Source organism: Rattus rattus, chromosome 7 (genome assembly GCF_011064425.1).
Source record: "Rattus rattus isolate New Zealand chromosome 7, Rrattus_CSIRO_v1, whole genome shotgun sequence".
Taxonomy (NCBI): domain Eukaryota; kingdom Metazoa; phylum Chordata; class Mammalia; order Rodentia; family Muridae; genus Rattus; species Rattus rattus.
The window spans coordinates 53,403,736-53,418,477 of record NC_046160.1 but is presented as its reverse complement, the minus strand read 5'-3'; the positions used below and the strand labels follow the sequence as shown (position 1 = coordinate 53,418,477).

Genomic DNA, 14,742 nt, shown 5'->3' with positions numbered 1-14,742 from the left:
CCTTTTAGACACCAGACTTCATATCACCACTGACTCACCTTATGAAGAGAAAAAGAACTTCCTTAGTCATTAAATATATGTCTTGGAAGCTTTTTTACATCTTTCAATGATCCAGAATTTCTTAGTATGTTAGAGTGTGTGTGTGTGTGTGTGTGTGTGTGTGTGTGTGTGTGTGTGTGTCTGTGTGAAATTAGGAAATTAGAAGGACTCATAGCTAAATATTTGTCTGTTTGTTTTACGATCATTTTGTTGACTAGCTTGTGTTTTTGTACAGAGGACTTGAAGCATATTAAACTGGCAACCATGTAATAGGGGGGAAAACATTTTGAGAGGCAATTATGAAACAAAATACAGACCCAGAGGAAAGAAGATAGAAGTGGACAAGCCGAGGAGGAGAGAAGAGCGTTACAGGGTATGAGTGGCTGTGTGCTAACCACACACTTGATTCAGGCAAGCAGAGGCAAAGGAATAGCCAGCATTGTCCAACACAGCGTGTCTCTCCTCTAGCCCAGCATTTGTGGATGGACTATGGTAACTCATGAGCCTATCCAGCTTCTTCCTGCTCTGGCTTACGCAGCCCCCCCAGCCCAGCTTCTTCCTAATGTTGGTGCTTTCTTCCAGGCACAATGACTCATTCCTCTCAGGATGCTGGATCTCATGACGTCCACGAAGAAGGAAAACTCTATGTCGTGGATTCCATAAACGACTTAAACAAACTCAATCTCTGTCCAACGGAATCACAGCATCTATTCTGTATGTGTGATCCTGGAAGCATGGCTTTGGGACTTTCTAAAAACACCAAGGGCGTGGTGGATGTGTTTTGTGTGGTGGGGGCAGGGTGGACATCAGCAACCACTGGGCACTGGAAGTGGTGTTTCTCATTTAGCAGTTTTGATTTTGGGCCCCCAATCTGTCAAAGCATCACTGACTTTCTCAGCAAGGGCTGAACTCATCAAAATTCCTGTGAGAAGCTAGGCATAGTGGTTCGTCCTATTCTTGGAGCACGAAGCAGGAGGATTGTAAGTGTAAGGCCAGCCTGGGCTAGCGTAGGTAGTTTCTGGTAGCCTGCCTGTATAGGAAGACCCTGCTCCATATCCTGTTTTTCCCTTTAAAACTTTTGAGGAAGAAGCTATGGTGTTTTCTTACTGGGTACAGGGATTGCTCAGTCCCTCTCGGCTGTTGGGCCTCTGGGTGAGCACGGTTAGTTAGGTTTATTATAATCTCTGCTTCCCAGGGGTGTTGCTTTTATCAGAGATTACTGAGGAAAATGCTCAACACATTCATCAATTCATTTTCAAAATCATTAAAATTGTGCAAAAAGTCAACTTCCTTCTCTACTTATCAATTACAAATTGTCCAATTAAAGTACTGGAAGAGACATGAGAGCAAACCTAAAACCTCCAAAATACACAGTGTGTCTGGCTCTCTGGTGCTAGAAACCAGGCCTTTTGGGCCCTCTGGACCCCATCTTTTCTAGCTTAACTGACGACTATTCAAACACAGGCACGGATGTGCTTCCTTCATGAACACTCTACACCTACCGTCCAGTTCTATAACTGCTATTTCCATTCTTGTCTCTTCAGGGTTCTTCCTTTTGTCATTGTTCAGATCCTGGCCTGTTTTTAGTTTGGGGTTGTGTGGTGTCAGCTGTGGTGTGGCGTGGGTTAGGAAACAGCAGCTGTTGACAGGCCGGAACATGGGATGCACTTGATTAGATAATCAAGCAGTGGGACCAATTCAGGGAGGAGCAGAATATAAGATGTGTATTGGCACTCGCTCTACCCCAGGGGTTTCCGCCTCTTATTCAAGGCTATCTTGTGTATTTTTAGGCACCTGAGGGTTACAAAGTACCTAGTGAGAGACAATTCCCGGCCCAAAGCATTTAGAAGAGCCTGACTTCTAGAACAGATCTATCTTGGAAATAGCTTCAAGAAACCAAATACCCCAGGGGCTCTTTTGTCAATGGATATAGACCTAAGAGATTATTCTGATAATAAAAGCAGCTTCCTGGGATACGCCACACAGCTTTTGCTTGTCCACTCAGGGAAGGCATCACACCTAGCTCTGTTTAAGTTACCTAGGAGATGGCCAGTACAGCCTCATCCATTTTCTATTCCTCCTCCAAAGAATAATTCATGCCCTTCTACTCCACAGTGAACAGTTTTCAAATAATCTTCCCAACAGGTTCAATGTCATAGCTCGTCTACTCATTTTTTGAATCCCAACAGAGAAGGTAAACAGCCCCAAAATTGCTCATCCAAAGGCATTCCTAATGCAGACGTCACTTTCAGGGAAAATGGGTGTGTTCACCACATCTCTGTGAGATGCCGAGATTCTGTCACTTTGTTTCCCATCAGCTTTAGAGGAGAAAATTCCAAATGCTGGCACAACTCCCAGAAATGGAAGGCAGGGTATGTTTTTTGTGGGGCTGCTCCTGGTGTTGACGGTCAGCCTGGCTCTGGTCTTCTTCTCCATCTTCCTAATAAGTAAGTACTTAATAAGTCTGTCTCTGCTTGTGCGTGAGTCCTTTATAGCTGTTGCTTCTGGAGTTAGCGCAGCCTAGCCATCAGAATTTCCAGAAGAAGCCAGTGGGAGACCCAGTGTCTTAAGGGCAGTTCATTGCGCCTGGACTGGGTCCTTGGCTACAAGTCCAGGGCATGCTCCCGCAGTTCCAGGTTACATTTATGTTAAATATTTATGTAAGCTTTTAATTTGTCACCTGGAGCCCCTGCTACCAAATTGTATGCAATGTGTCCTACTTAATTTTAGTTTTCTTTATTCAACACATAAATATCTTCATCACATTTAGATATATAACACACAGTTTCCTGAGGTTTTAACACCCCCTCATCTTTCCTCATTTGCATATCTCCCAGAGGTCTGTTAGGAGTAGCAAGGGCTTACACTAATGGCTAGAGCTAGCTCTGGGGTTTTGAGGGTGGGTTACTTCTGCCCTGTTTGATACCAGGTAGCTTTGGCCCTGTCTGCTCTTGGCCTGGGCAATACACGTCACCCTTAATTGATGACACAGAGGTTTTCCCATACCTGCTCCTCAGACTAGAGACCCCTAAGCTGATCATGTCACTGTTCTGTCTGGATACCAGAAGAGGAACTATCTACCTGAAGTGTGATGTGTGTGTGTTTGTATTCTTCTCCATCAGAGCTACCATAGTTCTCTCTTAGATGACTATTTTTTTTTACTATTATCAGTAATTATTGCTATATTCTTTCATACTACAGAATGCTACCTGGAGTCGGGGATAGGGAGGGTGTTATCTTTGACACCATTTTGAGTCTTCCGTCTTGTCGTTTCTTCTGCCCTTTCATGCTTTTGGCATCTGACAAGTTTTCTCTTTTTGAAGCAGGATCTTACTACATAGGTCAGGCTAGCCTTGACTTTGAGATCCTCTTGTCCCAGCCTCCTGAGTTCTGGGAGTATAGGCATGTGTCACCACTCCCGTCTTGCCTTCAGCAATTCTAAATAAGAAATGTAACTTCACGTCTTCGCAGTGTTTCTTACTTAAGTTCATTTAGGAGTAGAGGAGGTGGCGGTGTTGACGATAATATGACCCCTTTGGGTGTTTGAGGTGAGCTTGTGAGAAGGGGTGGTGTATGACCTTTCCCATGGAGACATGAAAAAAAATGTCTATTCATCCCGCCCAGACAAATCAAAAGAAATGACTATATTCATTAAACCAAGGAGTTTATTGAGATTGTTTATATGCATTAAAGGTGTATGAGTAACTTTTCTGTTGCTGGGATAAAAACACACAGCAAAAGGCAACTTAAAGAGAGGAGAGTTTGCCCATGATGCTGGGGAGGCATGGTGGCAAGCAACACTCGTGGTGGCAGGAGCTGAGAGACGAAGTCTTTCACCACAGACATCAGCACCTATCCCCAGCAATGCAACTCCTCTGATAAGGCTCCATCCTCTCAGCCTTTCCAAACGATGCCGCCAATGTGAGCCAAGCACAAGTACCTCAAAGGCAGTTTGCATCCCAGGATGCAGACTTTAACTTTTACAGATGGGAGGGCACAACGTGAGTGCTGGGAATGGAGCTCTGGTCATCTGAAAGAGCAGCGAGTGTATCTCTCAAGCCCTGTCTTCTCCTCCTCCTCCTCCTCCTTCTCCTCTTCCCCCTCCTCCCATTCCCCCTCCTCCTCCTCCTCCCCCTCCTCCTCCCCCTCCTCTTCTCCCCCTCCTCCTCCTCGTTCTCCTCACAGGGTTTCTCTGTGTAGCTGTGGCTGTCCTGGAACTCCATCTGTAGACCAGACTGGCCTTGAACTCACAGAGATCCACTTGCCTCTGCCTCCTGAGTGCTGGGATGAAAGCTGTGCACCGCTGCCTGGTATTTTCTTCTTCTTCTCTTTCTTCTTTACATCTCCTCTTCGGTGATGCTCTATGTGCTTTGGAGGGGGTAAAAAGACATTTTGCTCACAGCTCCCTGGGAGAAGCCACAGAACAAAGAATGACATTAGATAGCTTCTTTTCCTCCAAGATTCTGTCCCATTCCACTTAGAGGCAGTAGGTGAATTATCTTTGCAGTAAATGCAAACTTGTAGCTAGCTGTCAACGTGGGAGGGTCAGCCACCTACCTAACCCACAGGTACGAAAGAGATCTAGGTTCTGATTCTGAAATGTTGACATGTTAGCGCAGAATAAATGAATGGCCTGCCTGTTATCCTGCCAGGCCTAACTTCAGGTAATGACCCAGTGAAACTAGCGCGATAGTTTAGATGTGCCTATGGATAACTGAGCAATCTGAGGTAGCCCTCTCTTCTGTAGGATACAGGGAAAGATAAGAGAAATGACAATAGCAAGTGTCACATGTGAGGTGTGTAGTCCTAGGCTGTCTGCCAGAAACCTTCCAAAAACTGTGTAGTATAGGATCTAAAAAGTTTTTTTAAATATAGTGCCGAGGTGTGAACCTGGGGCTTTGTGCATATGAGGTGACTTTCATACCACGAAGATGGATTGCTAGCGCCCCTTTTACCTTTTATTTCGAGACATACTCACTAAATCGCCTTAAACTCACTGAGTAACCCAGTTAGGCAGATAAGGTTGTGATCCTCCTGCCTCAGCCTTCTGAGTAGCTGGGATTACAGGATGACATTACCTTGCATGGGTAGGCTCTAGCATTATCTTGAGTTGACTACTGATAAAAATGGAGCCTCATGTGCTCAAGGTGACACAGCTAATAAGAACCCTTCAGGACTCTGGCGTACAGCACAAGGCAGAACACGAATGACACTGTTTTTCAAAAGGCTTACTGCTTTATGTGTATGAATGCCTTGAATGCATAAGTGTGTTCTATTGAGGACAGGATCATATTGAATAAGAACAGGAAAAAATGAGGCGAGGAAATAAGAGTGTCTTCATGCCGACTGGGGTGGTACATACTTGTAATTCCATAGCTTGGCAGACAGAGACAGAGAACATGAGTTCAAGACCAACCTGAGATACACAACGAGACCCTGCATCAAAAAAAAAAAAAAAAGTATATTTTTATCATACAAGCACCCTAGGCCAGATGTATCAATCTCATTATCGTGTGTGTGTGTGTGTGTGTGTGTGTGTGTGTTGTGTGTGTGTGTGTGCACACACATATGTTCATATGTATGGAGGCACAGATTGATGCTGGAATCAACAGAATATCATTTTCTGGATAACAAGGGAAAGGTATTTCTAAGAAAGGGCCTGGAAATAAGACAATGTGACAATCACTCCTAACGAACCAATCAGACACACTGACAGCCCCTGGCACACCCTTCTCAGCCAGAGTCGTATGGCATTGCCAGGAGTGGTCTAGCCTGGCACTAGGAGGTTTTAAGCATAGTTCACTAGCTAGGCAACTCTTCCGTTCCTTTCTGGGCTTCTCGGATGCCTGGGGGATTTGCCAAGGGTGCTTCTCAGTACTCAGTTGAGTATCCGCACAGGGCGCCCTCTGCTGGCTCTATTGTAACAGTGTTTTCCATTTTTTTAAGTTCAAACAGGAAACAAGATGGAGGACGTGTCAAGAAGACTGACAGCTGAGGGAAAGGACATAGATGATCTTAAGAAAATCAACAACATGATCGTAAAGCGGCTCAACCAACTGGACTCTGAACAGAACTGAAAGGATTTCCCCCCAAGAGTGGTCATGGATACCAGAGCTCACTTGCTGGAAGTACACTAGGACTGGGAAAATGCAGTTCTTCAGGCAGTGGATACGATCCGTTATACCTCCTGGTTCAAGGATGGAAATAACGCTCAGGGAAAGAGTTTAAAGACGGCAGCTGAAATGGGGGAACTTGATTGAGCCTTATTGACTGCTAGCTGGCTGCTTCAGTGTTCAGTGGCGTTAGAGTGGTGGGCGGCTAGCGTGGAGAAGAGTCAGCAGCAAGAGAACTTAGCTCTTTACATGCGACTACTTTTTAAAAATAAACTTGGTTTAGAAGATTTCGAATATTCTAGTGAGGTCTATGATGCCTCACGTACCTGTACAGATTCCTGCACACGCCTAAAAGAATGCACTGAACTGTCTGTGCTGAGGTGAACCAGGTGCTACTCTTTTCAGCAGCGTACATGCTTCTTTTCGGGTGACACTTTGACGACAGCTTCCGAGCCCTGTTAGGTGATCACTGGAGAAAACATGGCTAGCATGAAGTACGTGTGGTGATGCTGAGGGATGAGAGATATATACTACTACTATTTCCTTCCTTGACTTTAGAGACTCTACCACACTCATATGGAAAGAAGGAAGTATGTCTATTTATATCATCTACAAGCTCGGCTAGCTTCATCATGAAAAAAATCCCTAGGAATCCTGCTTATGGCTTTGGAAGAAACTGGTTAGGTTTGTGTGGTCTTTGCTAAACTAGAGTAGAAAATTGTGTATTTGGAAGCAAGAATAAGGTATTCTATATCAATGAGGTATTCTATGTCAAGAGTGAGGTAAAATAAATGAGTTTAAAAGCATGAGTTTTTATTTAGTTAAAATACACCATTTATGCATCAGTTGAAGAATTATTTAATTTTTTGGGTCATTTTAGTTTATTCAAAACATTTGAATTCCCTTGAAAATGAAGCCGATGCAAAACCACATTTTGAATAATAATAGATGAAATAAACAGGAAGAATCTTACTTCCATTCTTTATTACTAGTTTTACACTAAAATATTTATATTGCATATTTTTCTTAAAATGATCAATATACAGAACATTAAAAATATAAAATTTGTGTTTACTGGATCATATTGATCTGTTACAGCAAATCCTTGCCATAAGGACTTATTGGAAAATTGTTTTAAAAACTAGGTCTGACGCCACAGCTCCAAGAAAACATTCATTTCTTACTCCACTACATTTTTGTCTTTCTACTTACATCGTGCACATTTTTATGCTCAGTAATAAATGATCTTTATTCAAAAGCATTGTGAATTTTACAATGCGAAGCAATTGAAAATAATTATTTTTAAGAGGGTTCTGGGGATCAAACTCAGGTCTTCATGCTTGCAAGACATGCGTGTTGCTGACTGAGCCCTCTCTGTAGCCCCTGAAAAATCATTTTATTCTTCTTTTTCATCCTGCTTATATTGTGTATACAGATGGAGGCATGGTGACCACTCTGGCACTCAGTCTGAAAAAGACCACAGCTTGTAGTACGGTATCCACAAATCAGAGACTTCTAATGAGATAGTAAAAGTTTGGTGGGGCCAGAGAGGAGGCTCAGCAGGAAAAGGTGCTTGCTAGACCTCGTGACCTATATCCAATCACCAGACACAAATATCCAGGAAAGAGAGAGGGGAGAGGGAGGGAGAAAGGAAGGGAAAGAGGAGAGGAAGAGGGGAGAGAGAGAGAGAGAGAGAGAGAGAGAGAGAGAGAGAGAGAGAGAGAGAGGAGAGAGAGAGAGGTGTCATAGGCTCATCTGTGCATACATAGACAGATAGACAAATATATATATATATATATATTATAATTTCTAAAACCGTATTGGTTGGCTACATGGCAGCAGCAAGACAGAGCAGATAAGACATGGGCTGGCCATCTAACTTCCTGATTCATGTCCTGGTTATCACTGCTGATTGTGACTTTGAGAAAATAATTAGCAAAATGGATGCTTATAAAATGTATTTCATAGTATTACTCTGAGGCTTAACAGAAGTGACAAATGTGAAGGAATGAAAAGTGTTTGATACAAGAACAATTTGTTGAATGTACTCAAAGTACTAGTCAGTATTGCTAAAGTATTATTGTTAAAAGTCTTAGACATGGCACTATGGAAATAAACTGATGTATTTAAACATAAGTCTATTGGTAGAGACCCAATTATTTTTGAGTGTTATTTAAGATCATAGCATCATATCACCAGACAAAGGATGCGAGTAACTATTTCAAGAGACAATTGGTATAAGTGGGAGGGTGTGTTGCTTTCCTAACTGATTAGTCTGGACAACATTAGAATCTATTGTTGCCTTCCTGAGATGGAATTAAGACCTGTCTCCACTGGACTCATAAATGACTTGATCATAAGGTGTGGTAGGGAGAGGAGGCCAGTGTTATGGGAAGAAGAAGCCAGGTGTGATGGGAGGAGGGAGCCAGGTGTGATGGGAGGAGGGAGCCAGGTGTGATGGGAGGAGGGAGCCAGGTGTGATGGGAGGAGGGAGCCAGGTGTGATGGGAGGAGGGAGCCAGGTGTGATGGGAGGAGGGAGCCAGGTGTGATGGGAGGAGGGAGCCAGGTGTGATGGGAGGAGGGAGCCAGGTGTGATGGGAGGAGGGAGTCAGAATATTAAAGACGGTTGCAGAAAAGAAATAGGAGGGACTGGTGACACATGTCTTGATAGGAAAAGAAAGATTGTAATATTCTTTCAATGCATTCTGTGTCTATAAGATGCTGAGATTTCTTTCTGTTAGTGGACCTTCTCTGTGTCCTCCTTGTAATAATGTCCTCTTTCGGCTCTGCTAGGAGGATGGCACAGATGTTCTGACCAGGTCCTCAGAGATGAACTTTCTCTTTGGCAATGAGGACCCTGGTAGGACCCTCTTTCAGACCTGGCCATGTTGACTCCCTGCAATAAGCCTAACCCAGCCTCTGAGGTACACTCAAGGATCTCTGGTGTGTGTGTGTGTGTGTGTGTGTGTGTGTGTGTGGGTGTGTGTGTGTGCGTGTGTGTGCGCGCGTAAGTGTCTGCCTCCACCTTTCAGTGCTGAAATTACAGATGAATGCCACCATGCCTGACCCTTTTCATGGGTGCTGTCTTATATGAACTCATATCTGCATACATTTCCAGCAAATGTTTTACCCACCGAGACATTTTCCTAGCTCCTACCTAGGACTCTCTTCAAATATTTTTGGGGTCCAGATAACCCCAGATATTTTAACAGTAATTACAGAAGTTACAAAGGAGTTTTCTTTTTCTGTGGATGTGTGTGTGTATGTGGAGGTAGATATGTATGTATATGCAGGTATACATGCACATGCATGCATGTAGAAGTCAAAGGATAAATTAGGTGTTACCCTGAAGAGTACCATAACTCCATTGACACAGGGTCTCTCGCTGGTCAAGAGGTTGCCATGTAGGCTTGTCAGATGGGCCACTGAATCCTAGGGATTTTTCTACCTTGTCTCCCCAGCCCTGAAATTACAAGCACATGCTAGCACTCTCTTGCAGTTTTTACATGGATTCTGGGAATTGAAACCAGGTTTTCAAGCTTGTAAGGCTAATTCCATAATCTCACAAAAGAGGTTCTTTTGGTTCTTTTGTTTTTAAACAATGGTTTTATTGATTTTGGGGGATTTTACATCATGAACCCTGAGCACACTCACTTTCCAGTCCTCCCAGGTCTGTCTTCCTGTCCTTGTGACAACCCTCTGCCAAAAAAGAAGGAGGAGGAGAATGAGGAGGAGGAAGAGGAGGAAGAGAAGGAGGAAGAGAGAGAGGGGTGGGGGTGAGAAAGAGAGAGGATAGAGAGAGAGGAAGGAAAAAGCAAGGGAAAAGGAAGGAAAGAAGAAAACAAATAAACAAAACAAGTCCAATTAAATTGTTGCCCATATACTCACTGGAGCATGGTGGCTAGCCCCTTAGAGAAAACCAAGACTTTCATCACCCGCATCCCTGCTAGAAGCTGTCAATTGTGGAGAGCTACAGTTCAGCATCCTTATCACTGGTTTTTCTAAAAAAAAAAAAAAAAAAAAAAAAAAAATCATTGTTTCCCTCATTAAGTTGAACCCACAACTTTATCCGACCCTCACAGTTGTGCTTTGAAACTGGAAATTTGTGTTTTGTCCTTCTTTGACGTTCTCTTCTGGGCCTGGTTTGATTTTATAATTTAGCTAATGCAAATAACTTTATAGTAAGCCATGTAGGTTTATAGTAACTTTATAGTAAGGCATGTAGGTGTCTCTTTTCTGTGATAACTTCTGACAGTGATTTAAGGAACATACAAAGTTTTCGGTTTTTTTTTCCTAAGCTTTAAAATTAAAGCTAATTTAAAAATGTTATTTATTATAATTATATGTGGGTATATGTATGTGGGTATATGTATGTGTGAGTGTGTGTATGTGTGTGTGTGTGTGTGCGTGTGTGGTATATGATGTGTGGAGGTACATGGGTGTTCTAGTGTGTGTGTGGAGGTCAGAGGACAACTTTTGATGGTCAGTTCTCTCCTTCCACTGTGGGTTCCTGGGTCAAAGTCAGACCATCTGGCTGTGTAGCAAGTGCTTTTGCCCTCTGAGTCGTCTTGCTTGTTCATGAACGTAATTTCAAGAGCTTGTCTGTTGATTATAGGTTTGTCATGGATAGCCTTTATGGTATTGAGATGGATTCCTTCCATTTCTACTCCATTCAGGGATTTTTATCTCAATTGAAGGGTTGTTGGATTTTCCCCATATACTTAAGAATGATTACATTTTTAATATGCAGAAAATCATTTGTCCATATGTAGGAAATCTGTAAGTTGTTCCCCCTTCCTTTGCAGGGAATGAACACAACGAGGACCTCCTGAGTCTTGGAAGTGTATCATTTCTAACTTGGGATATAGTTACTTTGTGGCACTATGCTTATTTCAAGCTGAGGGTGGTGCTGTATAGATGTAATCCCAGCATTTGGGAGGTAAAGCTAGGAGGATCACAGATTCAAGGCCAACCTGAGCTAAGCAAAGTATAAGAGGTCAGCAAATAAAAGCTAAAAGCAATCAAGCAAACAACGTTTCTGGGTCCTATTCTGTATATATGTAAGACTTTAATGTATCTTTGATACAATCCAGAATGATACAGAAAGAACATCTTTTTTTAAAGATTTACTTATTTATTTTATATATATGAGTACACTACTGCTCTCTTCAGACACACCAGAAGAGGGCATCAGATCCCCTTGCAGATGGTTTGTGAGCCACCAAGTGGTTGCTGGGAATTGAACTCAGGACCTCTGGAAGGACAGTGAGTACTCTTAACTGCTGAGCCATCTCTCCAGCCCCAGGAAGAAGATCTTATGAAAGAGTATCAAGATTAGGTTGGTCTGAAGGGGCTTTACCTTGATTATGTTAATTGATCTGAGAAGACTCAGGCAGAATGTGGGTGGCACCGTTCCTTGGCTTTGTTCTGAATTGTATAAGATTAGAGGTCATCGAGCTGAGCATTGAACGCACACACTCATCCTGTCTTTGCTCTTGTCTGAGGATGTAACTAGCTGCTTCAGGGGCCTTTTTGACTTCTCCGCGGTGATGGACTTGCAAGGCATTTTATCACAGCAACAGAAATGTAATTAGACAAGTACTAAGGAGGCAGGGTGGTTGGTCCAGGGGTCACGTGAGGCAGAAATGCCCTCAAATTGTCCTGTGAACTCCTGCTTTCCCTCTGCTCTCGGTGAAGATGTGACTGCTTTACTTCTCTGTGCTCTGGCCGTAATGAGGCCCTACCCTCCTCAGAACGGAAGCAATGAAAGGCTTTGAACTCCAGATAGTGAGCGAAATAAACCTTGCCTCTTAAAAGTCAGCTGCCTTGGGCATTTCACTGTAGTATCCTGAAATTGTCGACTTCATTTAATATTTAGAAAATACTTAATCAATTTACCCTACAAAATATAATTTTGAAAGTTGGTATTATTAATGTATCTTCAAAATAGTTTTTCTACACTGATGACTTTAGCTTATTGAATATTAACAGAATCTCAAAGATCCTCAATTCCTGTTTTTGGTTGGGTGGGGGAACAGGGTCTCTCTACATAGCATTGGTTTGAGCCTGGAACTCACTCTGTAAATCCAACTGGCCTTGAACTCACAGAAGTCTTCTTCTTGCCGTTGTCTCTCAGCGCTGGTGTTAAAACAAGTGTGGCCAGGGGTTGGGGATTTAGCTCAGTGGTAGAGCGCTTGCCTAGCAAGTGCAAGGCCCTGGGTTCGATCCCCAGCTCCGAAAAATAGAAAAGTTAAAAAAACAAAAAACAAACAAACAAAAAAACACCAAGTGTGGCCAATGCCTCACCCGAAGAGCCTCTGTTTTGATGTTATCGTTTAACAACATTAAATTCCAGCACAGGACAAGGAAATTAACCCCACATAAGATCCTTATTGCCAACCATCATGGTTTACTTCCTATATCTGTTCTAGTTAGTCGTTTTTGCTCTTTCCAAAAAGACTTCAAATCCATTGGCATTTTACAGTAAGGTATTGGTAGTTATTAAATCCTAGAAATAGCCTAGCCATTTTCTGGCCACTAGCTAACTACTCTACAAAACAAAACAAAACAAAACAAAACAAAAAGCAAAACAACCCCCCAAAAAACAAACATCAACAAGAACAACACAGCTGCTGCTGCTACATCATCACCATCATCATCATCACCACCATCATCACTACCATCATCATCACCACCACCATCATCATCATCCTTTATATCTTATATCTTGAGTCTGGAGAAATGGCTCGGCAGTTAGAGTGACTCCTGTTCCTCAGAAAATTCAAGTTCTTTGGAAGACATAACACATAATTAAAAATATAAACGTAAATATTCTGCATTTTAGAAAAAGATTTTTAATTATGTGTATGTATATCTCTGTGTGGGTGTGTGGACCTGAGCGGTGGTGCTTCTCGGGACCAGAGGAGGTCATTGGATCCCATAATGTTGCATTCACAGGCAGATGTGAGCCTTCTGACAAGGGTCTTCCAAAGGGACAATATGGCGCTAACTGCTGAGTCATCATCCAGACTCTCGTTCACAGGATCCAGTAACAAGATCCGTGTGCTCACTGTGATATATAGACAGCCACAAACATGGTGGAATGCTTATGACAAACTCTCTCTCTCTCTCTCTCTCTCTCTCTTTCTCTCTCTCTCTGTGTGTGTGTGTGTGTGTGTGTGTGTGTTGGTAATGTCAGGTCCTCCTTTCCTTACCATACCACCTGGAATGTTTACACTTGTCCTTCACTGTCTTTTCAAATGAAACTTTGGACATCACTTCTCTTCTCCTAATGAATTCACTGACTGGTCTCTCTTCCCTGAGCCCTGTTGTAACATCTCTTTTATCACAGAGGTATTGGTTTTCATTTTTGTGTCTAACTTCCCAGTTAACTTTGAGTTCCTGAAGGACATGGAATGCCAGTCAATTCTCTTTGAATTCCTATTCCCTTGCACTCAGAACTTGCTGTGACAAAGGTCCTCAGTAAATCCTTGCAGCAATAATTCTCTTCCTTTGAACACATGTCCTCTGCCATTTCTCAAGTTCTTCTCCCCTTGGTAACCAGGTTCTTCTAACCTGGAGAGCGGATTGTGAGTTCACTACTTCTACAGAGACAGACTTCACCCATCTCCGGGGCTGTGGCAGATTATTCCGTGTGAAGATCCCTCTACGTACCGAGTACAATCATACATCAAGATGTGAAGATCCCTCTACATACTGCATCATGAACAACTCTTTGTATTATTCCTCACAAGCTCTCAACTCTCAACAGGTGAAAAGCATCCTTTAATCTGACAGCCTAAATGGAAGCTAACCCATGGGAAATAAAGCCCACTGAGCCTTCAGCTGTTTAGAAAACCATCGAGGAGCGTTAAAGTAGAGAATGGCGACTTTTCTAAAATAAAGCTTCGCCTGCTCAGCCTCAGCAGCCACTCCAGAAGGCTGTCTCTTAAGTCTGCAACTCTGATTCCACATGTGGATTCACAGTGACGTTAATGTTTGTGGATATTGGAGAATATATCTGAGCAGTGAGTACGATGACCTAGAACCATGATGTTGGCAGTTATGAAAGAGTATTTGATTCTCAACAGACAAGGGAAGATACACACTTCCACTTATCGCTTAGTAAGGATGGTTACCATGTTATAAATCCATGTGTATAATACTTCACTGAACAACATATGTAGTCGGACTCAGCAGCGAATGACAGGAGCAAGAATGGAATCTCTGTTGTTTCCGATGGGTCTAATCATGTCGTAAATGAGCTAGGTCTGAGAGGATCTTTCTTAAGTCTGAAAAACATATTTTAGGCATGATTAGAAATTAAGACATCATTTACCACGAATGTGTAATATAATAGTAATAAAGTAAATTCATGAACGAATGGGTGGATGAATGTCTAAGTAGGATATCTCCTTATTTTAATATATTTCTTTCTGATGACTAATAATTTAATGTATAGGCAGGTATTGGTTTTATAATTGAAAAAAGTATCAGAAAAATGCAGAAGCAAAAATGAGATCAAATACAATTCTATCATAATATGACTCTGATCTGTATGGGTATTTATAATTTCAGCGTATAAATATG

The 14,742-nt window shown here is 42.5% G+C and overlaps 1 protein-coding gene across 1 annotated transcript; it reads left to right on the top strand.

Moving 5' to 3' along the window:
* Positions 1-626: 626 nt before the first annotated feature.
* Positions 627-6,116, top strand: Lsmem1 (leucine rich single-pass membrane protein 1). Its single transcript, XM_032908795.1, has 3 exons — positions 627-753; positions 2,358-2,486; positions 5,986-6,116. The coding sequence occupies exons 1-3, from the start codon at positions 627-629 to the stop codon at positions 6,114-6,116; spliced, it is 387 nt and encodes a 128-aa protein (XP_032764686.1).
* Positions 6,117-14,742: the final 8,626 nt, after the last annotated feature.